At 49.2% G+C, this 16,006-nt stretch overlaps 1 protein-coding gene across 1 annotated transcript in view; it reads right to left on the reverse strand.

Moving 5' to 3' along the window:
* Window positions 1–15,596, reverse strand: part of LOC120868797 (bactericidal permeability-increasing protein) — a 30,115-nt gene extending 14,519 nt beyond the window's left edge. Inside the window, exons 1-8 of the mRNA XM_040247660.1 lie at window positions 15,402–15,596; window positions 12,142–12,256; window positions 10,733–10,861; window positions 8,736–8,897; window positions 7,239–7,302; window positions 5,482–5,545; window positions 3,962–4,053; window positions 11–187 (exon numbers count right to left, since the gene is read on the reverse strand). Of these exons, the coding sequence (XP_040103594.1) occupies window positions 11–187; window positions 3,962–4,053; window positions 5,482–5,545; window positions 7,239–7,302; window positions 8,736–8,897; window positions 10,733–10,861; window positions 12,142–12,256; window positions 15,402–15,531 (933 nt within the window). The 5' untranslated portion in view covers window positions 15,532–15,596. The remainder of the gene's footprint in view (window positions 1–10; window positions 188–3,961; window positions 4,054–5,481; window positions 5,546–7,238; window positions 7,303–8,735; window positions 8,898–10,732; window positions 10,862–12,141; window positions 12,257–15,401) is intronic.
* Window positions 15,597–16,006: the final 410 nt, after the last annotated feature.

The raw sequence follows: 16,006 nt of genomic DNA on the forward strand, positions 1-16,006 counted from the left end.
TTGGCCTTACCATGTCGTCTCTGACGGTCAGATTCAGGGCTCCAGCCTCCTGATACACGAACCCAGCCGTGTTGAAAAAATACTCAGAGATGCCCAGGTACACCATGCGGTCGTGGTCAGAGGGAAAGGCCAGTACTGGCGGGGCAAAGGGCGGGGGGCTGCGGTGGGCCAGACTGAAAAACTCACCCTGTGGGCAGAGGCAGCAGAGTGAGCCTGAGCATCCTTCAAGAATTACAATTCGATGTCTCCCTTCCAGGAAAAAATGGGCTAAGGATACGAATCCCAGGTTCACAGAGGAGAAAGCCATGGCCTGAAACTAACAATAGCATAGCATGCCTCCTTGTGCTAATTTCTAAGTGTTTCCCCACCAAGGCTGTGTGGTAGATGAGATCGCCTGCATTTTACAAGAGAGGATGCTGAAGTTTCCCAGGTGGCTCAGTGGTAAAGAATCTGCCTGCCAATGGAGGACACCCAGGTTTGATCCCTGGGTGGGGACGATTCCCCTGCAGAAGGAAATGGCAACCCACTCCAGTATTCTTGCCCAGAAAATTCCACAGAGGAGTCTGGTGAGCTACAGTCCACGGGGTCACAAAGAATCAGACACGACCGAGTGTCTGAGCACACAAACACACACTGAGGCTTGGGGAGGTGAAGTGGCTTGCCCAAGCTCACTTAAAAGGATGAGTGCCAGAGTCAGTGATTGAACCCAGACATCTGGATTCCGGCAAGCACATTCCTAACCATGCCATGGTCTCTGCCTCAACCTTGCAAATAAGTGCAGAAATTCTCCTAACAGAACAAGGAGAATTCTGTTTGTTTGTTTTCACTTATCAAATTAGCAAAATATTCAAGAGAGAGGTAAATTGTTTTAAATGTGTGTGTATTTTAAACTGATACTATCCAGTTTTTGGTGAGAGTATTCATGGGCTCCGGGGGAATATGTTTACATTTCTGAAGAGCAATTTGGCTACGCATTGCAAAAAACAGATCATTCACTTAGCTGAAAAACAATAATGTTGAGTTATAAAATAGCAAATTGTCGATGGATACATATGTTAGAATACCATTTATGTAAAATTGTGCTTTAGTTACTAAGTCGTGGGCTTTGCAACCAGGCTCTTTTCGACCCCAGGCTTCTCTGTCCATGGGATTTTCCAGGCAAGAATACCGGAGTAGGTTGCCATTTCCTTCTCCAGGGAATCTTCCCGACCCAGGGATTGAACACAGGTCTCCTGCATTGCACGCAGATTCTTTACCAACTTAGCTATGAGGGAAGCCATTTATGTAAAATTAAAGGCCTAGAAAACATACTATATAAGAATTATTGACACCAGAGATAGAGAGCAAAAGTATAAAATCTCAGGCGAGAAGGACACATAGGGACGTCATCGGCGTGATACCCTGAGGGGTAGAGGGTCCCCAAGGGGGCCTCAGCTATTTACTTCTACAATATTTCATCTCAAAAAATATTAAAGGTAAATATGACAAAATAGTAACACTTCTAAAACCTGGGTAGTGGGTATGTGACAATGTGTAATATTCTCCGTACTTTTGGATCATTATTTGCGGTTAATGATCATGACACCCATCTTATAGAGTAAATATCATGAGCAACTCTTAAAAATAGGTGCAAAAAAGATAAAAAATAAAAATAACGGGTGGACTTTTGTACCAACCAGGAACCATCTCTAATATATATCACTAGTCTCTGATGCTGGGAGGGATTGGGGGCAGGATGAGAAGGGGATGACAGAGGATGAGATGGCTGGATGGCATCACCGACTCGATGGACGTGAGTTTGAGTGAGCTCCAGGAGTTGGCGATGGACAGGAAGGCCTGGTGTGCTGCGATTCATGGGGTCACAAAGAGTAAGACACGGCTGAGCAACTGAACTGAACTGAGGTGAGAAAGCAAGTGAAGAACAATGCAAACAGATTCTCAGTAAAACTAGATGGGCTTTCATGTAAGTGTATATGAACGCTCTGCTGCTGCTGCTGCTAAGTCGCTTCAGTCGTGTCCGACTCTGTGCAGCCCCAGAGATGGCAGCCCACTAGGCTCCCCTGTCCCTGGGATTCTCCAGGCAAGAACACTGGAATGGGTCACCATTTCCTTCTGCAGTGCATGAAAGTGAAAAGTGAAAGTGAAGTCGCTCAGTCGTGTCCGACTCCTAGTGACCCCATGGACTGCAACCTTCCAGGCTCCTCCGTCCATGGGATTTTCCAGGCAAGAGTACTGGAGTGGGGTGCCATTGCCTTTTCCGATACGAATGCTCAGGACCGGATTAATACCCGCCATGGCTGACAGCTATCACCTCTGGGCAGGAGCCCCGAGTGGGGGTGGGGGGGCAGTAAACAGGACATCCTCATTCGCTAGGGATAATCAGGTATTGTTTTAATCCTTTGTTCCATCTTATCACTTAAATTTTGTTACAAGTATACTATTTGGTCCAGCCATTTCACTTCCAGAAAATAATCAAAGATGGGCAGAGACCCAGCTTACAAGGATATTCATGGCAGCTCTGGTTACACTTGTGGAAAAAATGGAAAGAGCTCAGACATCCCAGGAGGGGGCACTGTCTGCGTAACTTATCACAAGCTGTCCACTGAAAGACCCAAGAGCCAGTTAAAGGACTAGGGGAGGACATTTATGATAGACGTATACCTTGCACCGTTGTGGCTTTAAAAGTTGTAAAACATGACTTGTATATATATATATGTTTACATATGTTGTTTTTGTGTGTATTTGTTTCCAGGCCTACATGTGTGTATTTTTGTTCCTGCCTCTTTTACATGTGTGGATGTGTGTGTGTAATTTTCTGTGTCTAAGCAGAGGAAAGGATTGGCGGGTTGGAGAAGTGTAATTTGTGTGCCAACATACAGGTCTCAGTCATATTATTAGGGTAATTTCTCTTTTCTTCCCCCCTTCTTTCCCTCCTATTTATTTCTTCTGCTCCTATGTGGTTTCTACATTTTCTTTTGGACATTAAATGTGTTTTAGAGAAAACAAGCAAATAGTAAACAGACACACCAGTTGTGGAGGGACTGAGGTACATCTGGAGGGGATTCAGAAAGTGGGACATATTCTAGCTGAGATGGGGGAAGGCTGCTTGGGGCATCCCAGCCCAGACCCTTATCCTGGAGGATAAGAAGAAGATGGCTAGGAAGAGGAGGGGAAGGAGGAGAGGGGAGTCCAGGCAGAGGGAATGGACAGGATGAAGGCCCTGAGGCGGAAATTAGCTGAAGTGTTGAGGAAGTGCAAGGCCAGTGAGCCTGGTTGGAGGGTAGAGAGTGAGGGGGAAAGTGGCATGAAATGAAACTAACTCACTCCATCCATCCATCCATCCATCCACTCATCCAACCATCCACTCATCAACCATCCATCCATCCAACCATCTAACTACCCATCCATCCAACACACATTTACAGGACACATTACATGCCAAGCATAGTTCTAGGTGCTGTGTATGGTAAAGAACAAAGCAATCACAGCCCCTTCTCTTTCATCATATTGAGTGAGACAGGCTTGTGACTGTGGTCTGTATACATGAGTAATAAGTGCTGCTGAGAAAAATAAAGCAGGATATAGGGGAAGAGGAGGGTACTGTTTTAGCAATGGTGGTCTGGGAGGGCTTCTCTAGGGAGAGGATACTTGAGCAAAGACTTGAAGGAGGGAAGAGAGAGCTGCTGTCAATATCTGGGTGAGAGCCTCATGGCTAGAAGGAGCGACAAGTGCAAAAGTCCTGGGGAGGGATCAGTCATAGTGCATTTCAGGAACTGCAGGAAGGTCAGTGTGATTGGAGCCAGGAGAAGGCATGGCAGGTGGACTGGGGAGAGTGGTGAGGATGGATAGGAAGGGGGTGGGGTCATTGTAAGATTTGTTTCCAAGGATGATGGGAAGCCCCCAGGTGTGGGGGTCCTGAGGCAAACGCATGAGGGTGTATGATTCTCGATATGAGTCTCACCTTCAGCAGCCCATCCAGGTTAACGGCTGTGACTCTTGGAGGTGCCACTAGCGAGTAATCGACCCCAGCCACTTTGTCTAGTTTGGTTGTCACTAGGGGGAAAGAAGATGGACCGTGAGCTGGCTCCCCATGGCAGCATCTTTGGAGCCTGGGATGCAGTCCGCATCTCCTAAAGTTAAATACAGACGGGCAGTGCTAATTCCATTCCCACTGCCTCCAAGGAGCCCTCCTCCCTGAGCGCCCTTCAGAGGAAAACGAGCCCACACCCCACACTCACAGAAACATCAACTCCCTCCCATGGCTAAAGGAGAGTCAAGGAACAGAATGACTTGGGCTTAAATTGAACTCTGTGCAACCTTGGACAAGTCCTTTCACTTCCTCTGAGCCACTTGTTTTCATTTGTAGGATGGGGTACTACGAATGACTTTGCAGATGCCCTGTCCGTGGTAGAGGTTCAAAAGCCAGAAGGGGTCATTATTGCAGTGATAACATCCCAGGCTGAGCCCAAACTGGCTTCAAGTCTGATTGGTTTCTCTGTTTCCAGCATTAATCAATGAGGATTAAATGAATATTGGTTTTTCCTTTAGCCCTGCTTTCCCATGTTAGAGGGAATAAACTGAGTCTCAGAATACATAATTAGTCCTGGATGGCAAAGCTCGTGAGTGACAAGGCTGGGACTCAAACCAAAATCTTCTTCCTGCCCGCTGAGGCTAAACCCAGGACCCTGCAACTGCTTTGAATACACCCAGGATGAGCTCTGCACCTGGAGGGGCTGGGGCAGTGCCCGGAAGAAGGAAATGTATCTGAAATGGACAAGTACCAAGTGCAGGCCACACTAGGCTCTGTGGGGAGGCAGCCCTGGTAGAAGTTTGGGGCACAGGCTCTGGAGTAGGAAAACCTGAATTTGGATCATATTTCTGCTTCTTACTGGCCTTGTGAATTTGGGCAAGTCATGGCTCCTGTTTCCTGGTGTAAATTTGGCAGAAAACAGTGATCTCAGTGCGGCATTGGAAGGCCAACAGGAAACATTACTGCTGGGTACGTGACATACGTCATGGGTACATGACACAGTTGGCCAGATGGGTCTTCCTGCACCTTCTGCAACCCTTCACAGTTTACCACGCACGTGGGGAGAGAGAAGATTGTGTCCATTTCAAAGATATGGAAACTGAGTCCTTGAGAGGGGAAGTGACCAGCCTCAGATCTCAGATCAGCTATGTATCTCTGGCTTCAGGGAGCTGTGGGTACTTGTTGTTTGTAGGGAAACCTTGTAGGGTTTCTCTTCCATTTAACTCCTGGACCGGCTACAAGGACCTGGCCCCAAGGGATCTGATGCTAATTACCATTTGAAAATAACCTGCTCTACTTATTCTCACCCAAGCCCAGGCCTGCCTAGGAAACTTGCTGGCTCCATCACACTCTCCCTGTCTCCCTTCTATCCCAACTTTCCCCTCCCCCTTCTACCCCAACTTCCCCCTCTCCCTTCCACCTCAGCCTTCTTAGCCCTGCCCATTTCTTACCTGGCAGTGTCTGGAAATAAGGCTGCAGCTTGGAGGACACAGTACTAGTCACCACCTCGCAGATCTTGGGAGAATAAAAGAAAAGATCAGCGAAGGCTTCCTATAGTGGACAATGTCCTTTGGGAATAATTATCTGGACAGGTTTTGCTTGTCTTGAATGTTTCCTTGAAAATCATGTAGCTACTCAACCTCCCCTTTTCTCTTTGGCCACCAGGAAGCTCAGAGTCCAACATATAGCTTGGAAATAGTAGTTGTATATGACTGTATGGGGGCTTCCCAGGTGGTGCTAGTGACAAAGAACCTGCCTACCAAAGCAGGAGGTGCAAGAGACGCGGGTTCTATCCCTGGGTCGGGAAGATCCCCTGGAGAAGGAAATAGCAACCCACTCCAGTTATCTTGCCTGGAAAACCTCATGGACAGAGGAGCCTGGTGGGTCACAGTCCATGGGGTCACAAAGAGTCGGACATGCCTGAACAACTGAGCACACATATGACTGTATGAGATGCAATCTGCATTTTACTTCCTACTCAGACTCTAAAACCCATTTTATAATCTACTCCGCTGTGCATTTTGACCACCATGCATGGGTATTTTTTTCTTTTAATGTTTGCCAGAGTGCTTTCAGATAGATGGTTAATACCTCCTTACCCACATTTGTCAGTGTCTTTGACTGGAAGACCAAGGTCTCCCATCTGGAAGACTGCACAAGCCTCCTTGGTTTCCCCAAGACTCCTGCCCCTGCTCTTGGCCCCTCCAGCCATTCTCACGACAGCCAGACTAATTGTTCTAAAGCATAGATCTGGCTAGGTCATCTCCTTGCCTAAAACCTTCAATGGCTCCCACTGCCCTCTGGAGAAAACCCAAGCTCACTTGGCTTGGAAGACAGGCTCTGGGGTTTCCTGGAAGCTGATGGTTTATTAATGGGAAGCAAGCCCAGGAAACCACCCCTTTTCTCAGCTGAAGAAGTTGGCTTGTAGGGGATGGGGGTTAGAGTGAAAGCAGGGTTGGGGGGACACACTGATCTGTGTCTGTCCTTCATACCAGTTCCAGCCTCAGGACATAGCTTGGCTACACTCTAGTCTAGCAGCTTCATCAGCTGGATGTTTTCTGGGTGGGGCTCACCACCAAGGTGGAGAAGGCAATGGCAACCCACTCCAGTACTCTTGCCTGGAAAATCCCATGGACAGAGGAGCCTGGTAGGCTGCAGTCTATGGGGTCGCTAAGAGTGGGACACGACTGAGCGACTTCACTTTCACTTTCATGCATTGGAGAAGGCAATGGCAACCCACTCCAGTACTCTTGCCCGGAGAATCCCATGGATGGAGGAGCCTGGTGGGCTGCCGTCTATGGGGTCGCACAGAGTTGAACACGACTGAAGCGACTTAGCAGCAGCAGCACCACCACCAAGGGGGTTCTGGGGGTGGTGGATGAGGAAGGAGGCCGGAGGGATATGAGGGCTCAGCAGGAAAGAACAGTAGTTTCTCTGCAGGGAGGGACGACGTGGGGGAGGGCAGAGGTGGCTCAAGCGTGGGGGAGTTTGCTGAGGGTGCGTGACATGAACCTTAGTCTCTTGCTAGATTCCCAGGAAAATTGACATGACACATTGTAGAGCTGGACTCGTGCTCCCTAAGGGCTGCAGGGAACTGCTGAAGAGGTCTAGGTGAGAGCGGAAGTGTCCAGCGATGCGTGCCTTTTGTGGACACCGCGGGCCCCACCCACTCTGACGGGGGCGGGCTGAAACTCTAAGCCCCTCCTACCTTGCTGGTCATGGACTTTTGGAGCGAAGACTCGATTCTTTTGTGGAAGAGTTGGATCAGCCACCTGGATTGACATGTGGGGACAGGGGTGAGGCTTTCCAGGTACTCCCCAGGCTGTGCTCAGAAGGCTGCCTCATCTGGGAAGCCTTCCTCCCTCTTCCGAAGAGGCCTAACCGCCCTCATCCCTGGGCTCCAACTCTGTACACCCCCATCAGACCCTTCTTCTGCTGTGTTCAGTGACTGGTCCTGAGGTTATTTCTTCCACAGCGGGAACCCTGCCCCGTCTCAGCCTCATTCCTCACCACTCCCTCGCTCTCTGTCCTCCAGCCCCACAGCTCGGCCATGTCCTCCTGTGTCTTCTGCTTCCTCCCACCACAGGACCTTTGCACATGCTGTTCACTCTGCTCGAAACACCCACTGTCCCCAGTCTAATTAATTCTTACTTCTTTTCATCTCAATTCAAATGTCATTTCATCAAAGAACTGGGCAACCGCCAGACTAGGTCAGAACCTTCTGTTCTATGTGTTCAGCACACTTTCCTCTTTTTCCTGCTTCTAATATCCTTTTGCAATTCTTTGTGAGCCATTCATTAATGCAGTGATTTGATTAATGTCTGTCTTCCCCACAGGCTGAAGCTTCAAGAGAACAGGGACTGTGAAGCTAAGAATCCGGGGGCTGGGAGTCCTGGATTGAATCCCTTCTCAATTCTCATTAGGTATGAAAACTCAGGCTACTTCCTATTCTTTCTGTGCCTTGATCTTCTCCTCTGAAAGTGGGGTAATAATAGACTAATGTCGTAGAGTCTTGGTGTGGACAGGATGGGATAAGGCTCATGTCTGAACAGTGCTAGGCATCCATCAAGCCTCCAATCACTGTCAGCAAGGCCAGATTTTTAGTGACCACTGCTCTTTCTTGAACACAATGAACAAGCCTCATGCACAGCAGTTTCTTAGTTGATATTTGTTAGTTGGATGGAGAGATGAATGCCTACAGGCTTGTGATAAGGGTTGTATAACTTGGTGCACTTAAAGTGTTTAGTGCAGAACCTGCAGTGCTCAGTAAAAGTTTGCTGAATGAATACTGAATGAGCAGGGGACCTTTCAAGGCAGGGAGGGTGTATTCCATCTGTGAACCTTTGTCCCTTTCTTACATCTGAGACCTTTGGACAAGGCTGCATGGAAGTGGCATTTGGGATGTGCTTTCTGAATACAAGAATGATTAGGATAATCCTGTCCCTCCTCCCAGGACTTCCCAGGTGGCTCAGGGGTAAAGAATCCACCTGCAATGCAGGAGATGTGGGTTCAATCCCTGAGTCGGGAAGATCCCCTGGAGGAGGAAATGGCAACCCATTCCAGTTTTCTTGCCTGGAGAGTCCCATGAACAGAGGAGCCTGGTGGGCTACAGTCCATGGGGTGGCAAAGAGTCGGACATGACTGAGTGATCGCGCATGCATACACATTCATCCCTCCTCCCGTCCACAGCCCCAGGAGGTCATACCCCACGCTGCTGCCAGAGATGCGTATGCGGACAGTGTTGATGCGACTGCTGCATCTGGAGCAGGTGACAGTGGCGTGGCCCGAGTCAGGGTCATAGCCCAGACTCAGACCCGCCAAGATAGAGATGCCCTCCACGCTCAGGTCAAAGTTGCCGCCGAGCTTGCTGAAGGGAAACACAAAGATGAGATTTGGAGCAAGCACTTTCTCCCCTCTGCCATTCAAACTTCACACCAATGCTGGAAGGTAGGTCTTGCTATTATCCCCACTCAGGATGAGGAGATGGAGTTCAGAGAGAGAAGGCTGCTTGCCCAATGTCACACTGCAGCCAAGTGACGGAACCAGAATTCCAACTCGAAGTGTGAAGCCATGTCTGCCTGGCAGAACCCTCCTCTTATCCACTGCCTCAGCCTCTGCCTGTGCTGTGTGGCCCTGGGAGTGTTTCTCAACCTCTCTGAGCTTCACTTTCCTTTCTCAGACCTTGGACCAGCACTGGGACACTAGTTTTGCCACTAGAAAGCTGAGTTTTGGGGAGAGACATGTCTTTAATTAATGAATGACTTCAGAAAGCTGAGTTTTGGGGAGGGGTGTGTCTTTAATTAATGACTTTGTTCCTTAAATGGGGTTAATAACTACTCCCTCCTGAAATGAGTTTGGGATAAGACAGTGGATGTGAATGTAACTTGTCAACTCTTCTATAATGTGAGGAAGTATTGCTATTTATTTGTTTATGATCAGTGAGTGAAATGATAGATGTGGAAGAGCTCACATGAAAAATTAAGCAATTCCCTCCGCTGTATAGCACAGGGAACCCTGCTCAATGTTATGTGGGAGCCTGGAATGGGAGGGAAGTTTGGGGGAGAATGGATGCTTATATATGTATGGCTGAGTCCCTTTGCTGTCCACCTGAAACTATAACAGCATTGTTAATATAAAAAGCTAAAAAAAAAAAGAGAGAAAAATTAAGCAATGCTTATTGTGAGGAATGACAGATCAGCAGTCCCTATAACGAAGGGCAGACCTACGCCTCTCTTCTCATCAAAAGGTGTGTTTGCTCCCTGGATTCCCCACAAAGGAGAAGCTGCTAAAATGACAGGTCAGCCTGAGCTGCCGTCACCGCTGCACAGTCACTGCAGTGAGAGCCCAATATTTAGATTCACAGTTATAGTTTGATTTGCCCCAATTTTCACCCTCCCTGCGTCCATACCCTCTCCATTGCCTATCTTGGGAGGATACGTGTGTATTTCCATGTTCTTGACTTTGGACTTGGCCACATGACTTGTTTTGGCCAATGGTATATGAGTAGAAGTGACTATGGACCAGTTCAAAGTCTAGGGCTTAATATGCTTCTGGTTACCCTTTTTGCACCTCTGCTGTCACTAAGAATATGCTCTGTGTAGCCCATTGATTGGTCCAGGGAAGAGGAGGAGATACATGTTGAACAGGGTCACCCCTAGCTGAGGCCAACCTTTGGCAGGGAACCCCAGCCAACACAGAGATACATAAGTGGAGATGTATGACTTGCTTAGGTCACTGAGTTTGGGATGGTTTGTAACACAGCAATTGTTAACTGATAAAGGGGTAAAGTGAAGGTCCCACTTAGCCGTCCATCCTAAGCCATATGTACCAACTCAGCCTTGCTGGCGTCCTGGATTGAGATGTGGAACATGGTTAGCTATTAACCAAGAGTTATGTTAAAACTTAGGAGAAGGCAGTGGCACCCTACTCCGGTACTTTTGCCTGGAGAATCCCAGGGACGGGGGAGCCTGGCGGGCTGCCGTCTATGGGGTCACACAGAGTCGGACACGACTGAAGCGACTTAGCAGCAGCAGCAGCATGTTAAAACTTCTTTTGTGAAAAATTTTGCCAGTAGCTCTGAGGGGGCAGATGGTGTTCGGCCAGGCAAAAATTGGGCATGCTTGAGATCTTGGCTCTCCCCTCTTCCAAGTATCACCAAGAGCTTACCCACACACTCAACAAACAACAAGCTTGGAAACGCACATGAAGTTCTTTCGTGCCTTCCATTTTCCTCTGATCTTGATACTGGCATCTCTGATAGAGAGATCAAGGCCCTCATCAGGCAACGGTCTTATCTGGGAATTGGGAAGATTGAATCCTCGAATAACCATGCTGCAAGGAAGAAACGATCAGTTAGTCTCCTCGGGGTCCCCACAAGGACTCAGCCAATGGTCAGTGCAGACTCATTCCCCTCCAGCCTGGTCCTTTACCCCATCTCTTTTAAGAGAGCCCAAAAGTTATGATGAGAGCAGCCTTGGGAACTCTGTGGCTAGGCTTTGAAGTCAGACAAATCTGCATTTGAATCCTCCTCTTCAATTTACTTTTGTGTGATCATGGCCACATTGCTTAATCATCCTGAGTCTCAGTTTCCTCATTTGTAAAATGGGGACAAAAACCTCTCTTGCAGGGTGTATGATGATCAGTGAAGATAACAAATGTAATTCCATTGACTACATGTTCTGTAAGGGGTGGAATGTGTCTTTTTTTTCACTATTGTACAATAGCAAAGCCTGCTGAATCAGACACATAGTAGGTGCTCAAAAATATCTGCTAAGTGAGTGCATAAAATTCGTTAGAGGACATTTATGGGTTTTCTCCCCAGCACCCACGTCCCTCTCTTGTTGATAACAGAACTGCCATTTTTACTTTGGAGGAACTCTTCCCCACATCTAGGCCAAGCTGCTCCCAAGAAAGTTGACTTCACAGGTCATCTTCAGGGGGTGGGGCTTGAGACTTCAGCACAAGCTCCTTCATGTTTTCTGTTCCCTGCCCACAGTGATTGGTCCAGTCGTGTGTATGGACCTAAAATGGACCAATCAGAGTGAATCTTAGGAGTTTTGCTTGAGTGGTAAGAAGATGGTGCCTTCCTCTCACAGGGCTGGGAGTGCTGAGAAGATGCTGATGGCCTCTGTATAGGGACATCCTACCCGAGAATTAGCCTTTCCAGAGGGAAGAGATGCTGAGAGATGGCAAGAGAAAAACAGGGTCCAGTGATATTTGAGCCTTCCTCAAGCTGAACCTGAATCCAGATGATTCCAGGGACATCTCAGTCCTCTGAGCCCCTACATTCTGGTTAAGGTCATTTCTGATTAGGTTTTCTGTCATAGAAACCTCACATCCACCCCTAATCCCAGTTAACATAAGGGCTTGGCACAGAGTTTGGGGATTTATGACATCCCCTCGGGAGTCACAGTGAACGCCTGAAAGACAGTTTGGGTGGTTTCTTCCACACGCAGCTTGGGGACTGTATCCCCTCGGAATGATGTAAACATTAGCTTTGGGATCATCTAACCTCTCTGAGTTTAGGAATTTGTGGCTCTACGAGCCTAGGTCTTGGTGGCCCCAACACACGACGGTCCCGAACACGGAGGAGTGAGCTGGACAGGGCTTACCTGAAGAAGCTGTATTGCCCTTTCCCGAGGTATTTTATCTTAAAGTTTCCTGAGAAAGTGGGAATTGTTATCTTCTCCAACTCCTTCTGCAGAGTAAGCACTCCCTGCTGGCAGGCTGAGAGGAGAGAGAGGAGGCAGAGGTCAGAGGCATGTAGCTGGATCATAGCAGAGACGGGGGGATTGGAAAGGTCTATAACAGGGCTCAGTTAAGGGCTGTTGTCAATGCTCCGATAATAAATATTTTTTGCTCTTTAGGTCTTTCTGTCTCCGTCACAACCACTCAGCTTGGAGGTTATTGTACAAAAGCAGCCATAGACAGTAAGTGAATGAATAGGTATGGCTTTGTTACAATAAAACTTTACTGATAGAAAATGAAATTTGAATTTCACATCAGTGTCACTAGTGGTAAAGAACCCGCCTGCCAGTGCAAGAGACATGAGAGGCGTGGGTTCAGTCCCTGGGTCAGGAAGATCCCCTGGAGGAGGGCATGGCTACCCACCCCAGCATTCTTGCCTGGAGAAACCCATGGACAGAGGAGCCTGGCTAGCTGAAGTCCATGGGGTCGCAAAAAGTTGGACACTGAAGACTGAAGTGACAGTATACACAGCACACACATCATTTTCACAGGGCCTGAGACAGGATTCTCCTTTTGATTTTTTTCCCAGCCATTTAAAAATGTAAAAGCCATGCTCAGGCCAACTTGTTTGCCATGCTTGTTTGCCAACACTTAGTTTGAAATATCACCCGCTCCAAACACCCAGTCACGCATCCTGTGGGTGTTTATTTATCATCTGCTCTGTGCTCTGCCCTCACAGATACTGCGTCTCTCTGGGTTTTGGACTCTCTCGCCACAGGATCTTTGCATGCACCTTTCCCACTGCCTGGGAAACCTTTTCCTCTCATCTTCACCTGGTCAGCTTCTAGTCATCATTTCTTCTAGGGACTTTCTCTGGTTCATCCGAAGAGTGCGATCCTGCTTGTTATCATTCTCACGATGCTGTCTGTATCTCTTTTGGAGCTCGCATTACCTTTTGTAACTATGCAACTATTCAGGTGATTTTCCAATTAATATCTCTCTCCCCTACTAGATGTAAGCCGCCCAAGGCCAGGGATGTCACAGATGTCTGCCACATTTACCACAGGGACTAGAACTTAATACCTGATGGATGACTAAATGAATGAATGTCCCCAGGGTCAGGAATTCTGCCATCCTTTATTATGTGGTTAACAGCGTCAGAGAACCAGTTAGATGGCAAACAAGTTAAATGAGAAGAATAAGCAGTAAAATGATGGATCCCAGGATTTGCGTTTTTCCAAGAGCCAGTTAAGCATAGTAATAATGGCAATAGTAATAATAATAGGAACAACAACATTTATCAGGTTCTTACGCTGTTCCTGGCACAATTCTGGGCTCCATGCATGTATTAAGTTACACACGTGTAACTGAACATATGCGAATCTGAACAATCCTGGGTAGTAAGTCTGGCTGAAAAGAACTGATTTGGAACCCAGGTCTCCCACACTGCAGGAAGTCTTTACCAACTGAGCCACGAGGGAAGAAGCCCAGTGGGTCTTTTAACCTCCCAATTCACAGATGAGGAAACAGACTCAGAAAGGTGACCACACAGCTGACAGCTGAGGGAGGCAGCATCTGAATTCAGGCCTTCTGTTCCCAGAGCCCGCACCCTGGGACGGGCCTTCTGGGGGTCCAAAAGTAAACCAGGCACAGACTGGCACTGCCCAGAGAGAAATGAAACTGTGGGATGGCCACCATCTGTGGATCTGCAAGGGCCAGGTCTCGAAGGGTCTCTAAGGCCAAGCCCAGGACGCCTTCTGAAGGCACTCGGGAGCCGCTGAATAGCGTCAGTAATGAGGGTCCTGAACTGCTCCGCTGTACTTCAGGACACTCATGATGGCTGTATGGGGTGTGAGTAGAAGGCGGGACCGAGGCTGCTCTGACAGAATGTGAAGACTTTTGGGCTTAAAGGCTGAGCCCAAGTCTCTGCTCCCAGGAAGCGACCAGAGGCGCCCCAGGTCTGGGTACAGGGCAGGGGCATAATCCTTTCTCCTGGCTCACAGGAAGCCTTCCGTCTGCAACCCTGGGATTCACAGGTGTCCTGCCTGGGCTGGGGTAGGAATTCAGGGATGGAATACCAGGTGTCCTGTCCTGGGCTTTCCTGATAGCTCAATTGGTAAAGAATCCACCTGCAATTCAGGAGACCCCGATTCGATTCCTGGGTCAGGAGGATCCTCTGGAGAAGGGATAGGCTACCCACTCCAGTATTCTTGGGCTTCCCTTGTGGCTCAGCTGGTAAAGAATCCACCTGTAATGCAGGAGTCCTGGGTTCGATCCTTGGGTGGGGAAGATCCTCTGGAGAAGGGAAAGGCTTCCCACTCCAGTATTCTGGCCTAGAGAATTCCATGGATTGTATAGTCCATGGGGTTGTAAAGAGTCGGACACGACTGAGCGACTTTCACTTCACTTCGGTCCTGTCCTGATTCCTCTGGGGGTCCACCGCCCCTGAGAGCCTGCCTTCTCCTGGGTCTGATGTCTCTGGCACCAGCTGTCCCCCACAGTTCTGCAGGTCATCTCTCTGCCACCGAGAGGCAGCATTGAGCAGCCCCACGCCGATACTTCACAGACCAGAGCTCAGATCCAGGCCACCTCCTTCCGCCTGCCTCCTTCCAGTCTGTCTGCTCATCTGTAAAGGTCACTAGTAACATTTTGTGCTTTTAGCATAGTGCCTGGCACCGATCTGAGCAGGTCAGGAGGCTGCTTCATAACATTCTCTGCTGTGTCTGGGCCTGAGGGAGTGGCCTGGGGGGATCCTCTCTGTGGCACCCGGCTGGCTACTGTGCAGAGTGTAGCTGCCAAGCACCACCGCTCCTCACGGAGCCTGAGCTCGGCCCACGCTGAGGACTGAGCCAGGGGCTGCCAGACGAGTATCAGGGCTGAGAACCAGTGAGGAAGGAAGTGAAGGGCCCAAGCCTGAATCGGGTATTGGGTAGAAGGAGGTGGACCATGAGGGGCCTGAGCACTGGACTCAGAGTCCTCCAGACTAGGGTTCCACCCCCGCGCTGCGGCTTCCCAGCTCTGTGACCTTGGGTAACTCACCCTGGCCCAGCTTCTTGCTCTGTAAGACAGGGTGAGAGGGCCTCCTTGAAGGAGCAGTGAGCAGGCCATACTCTGGATTAAAGGGCTGCACACAGCAGGTGCTCAGTCAGTGATGGGAGAGAAGGAAAGGAAGGCAGCCAGTTACCGTAGTCCAGGCCGTTCTGGGTGACCCTGGCCACGATGCCAGGGTTGGTCGTCGTTGTCACAGCCGTGCCCAGGGCGGCCAGCACCACCAGGGTTGCCCACCTCCGCGCGCTGCCAGGGCCGCTGGCCATGTCTTCGTCCTGCAGAGCTGCCAAAACCTCGAGGTCCTGGAGGGGAACCAGGGACCTATAAAGGAGGCAGCTGTGGAAATGCAAGTCAGGAGAACGAGAAAGGAGGAAGGAACACGAGCAGGGGCGGAAGAGGGGTGGGCGGCCGTCTGCCTGCGGTTCCCCGCTGTATGGCTGGGGCCACAGCCCCAGAACAGCCAGCACTGGAGCCTGGGAGCCCTGTGTGTGTGTGTGCTGTGTGTGTATGTATGTGTGGTGTGTGTGTATGTATGTGTGATGTGCGGTGTGTATGCATGTGTGGTGTGTGTGTGTGTGGTGTGTGTGGTTGTGTTTGGGGTGTATGTGTGTATGTGGTGTGGTATGTTGTATGTATGTGTGATGTGTGTATGCATGTGTGGTGTGTGTGTTGTGGTGTGGTGTGTGTATGTATATGTGGTGTGTGTGTACGGTGTGTGTGTGGTATGGTGTATGTGTATGT

This window comes from Oryx dammah, unplaced genomic scaffold (genome assembly GCF_014754425.2).
Source record: "Oryx dammah isolate SB20612 unplaced genomic scaffold, SCBI_Odam_1.1 HiC_scaffold_10, whole genome shotgun sequence".
In the NCBI taxonomy this organism is placed as follows: domain Eukaryota; kingdom Metazoa; phylum Chordata; class Mammalia; order Artiodactyla; family Bovidae; genus Oryx; species Oryx dammah.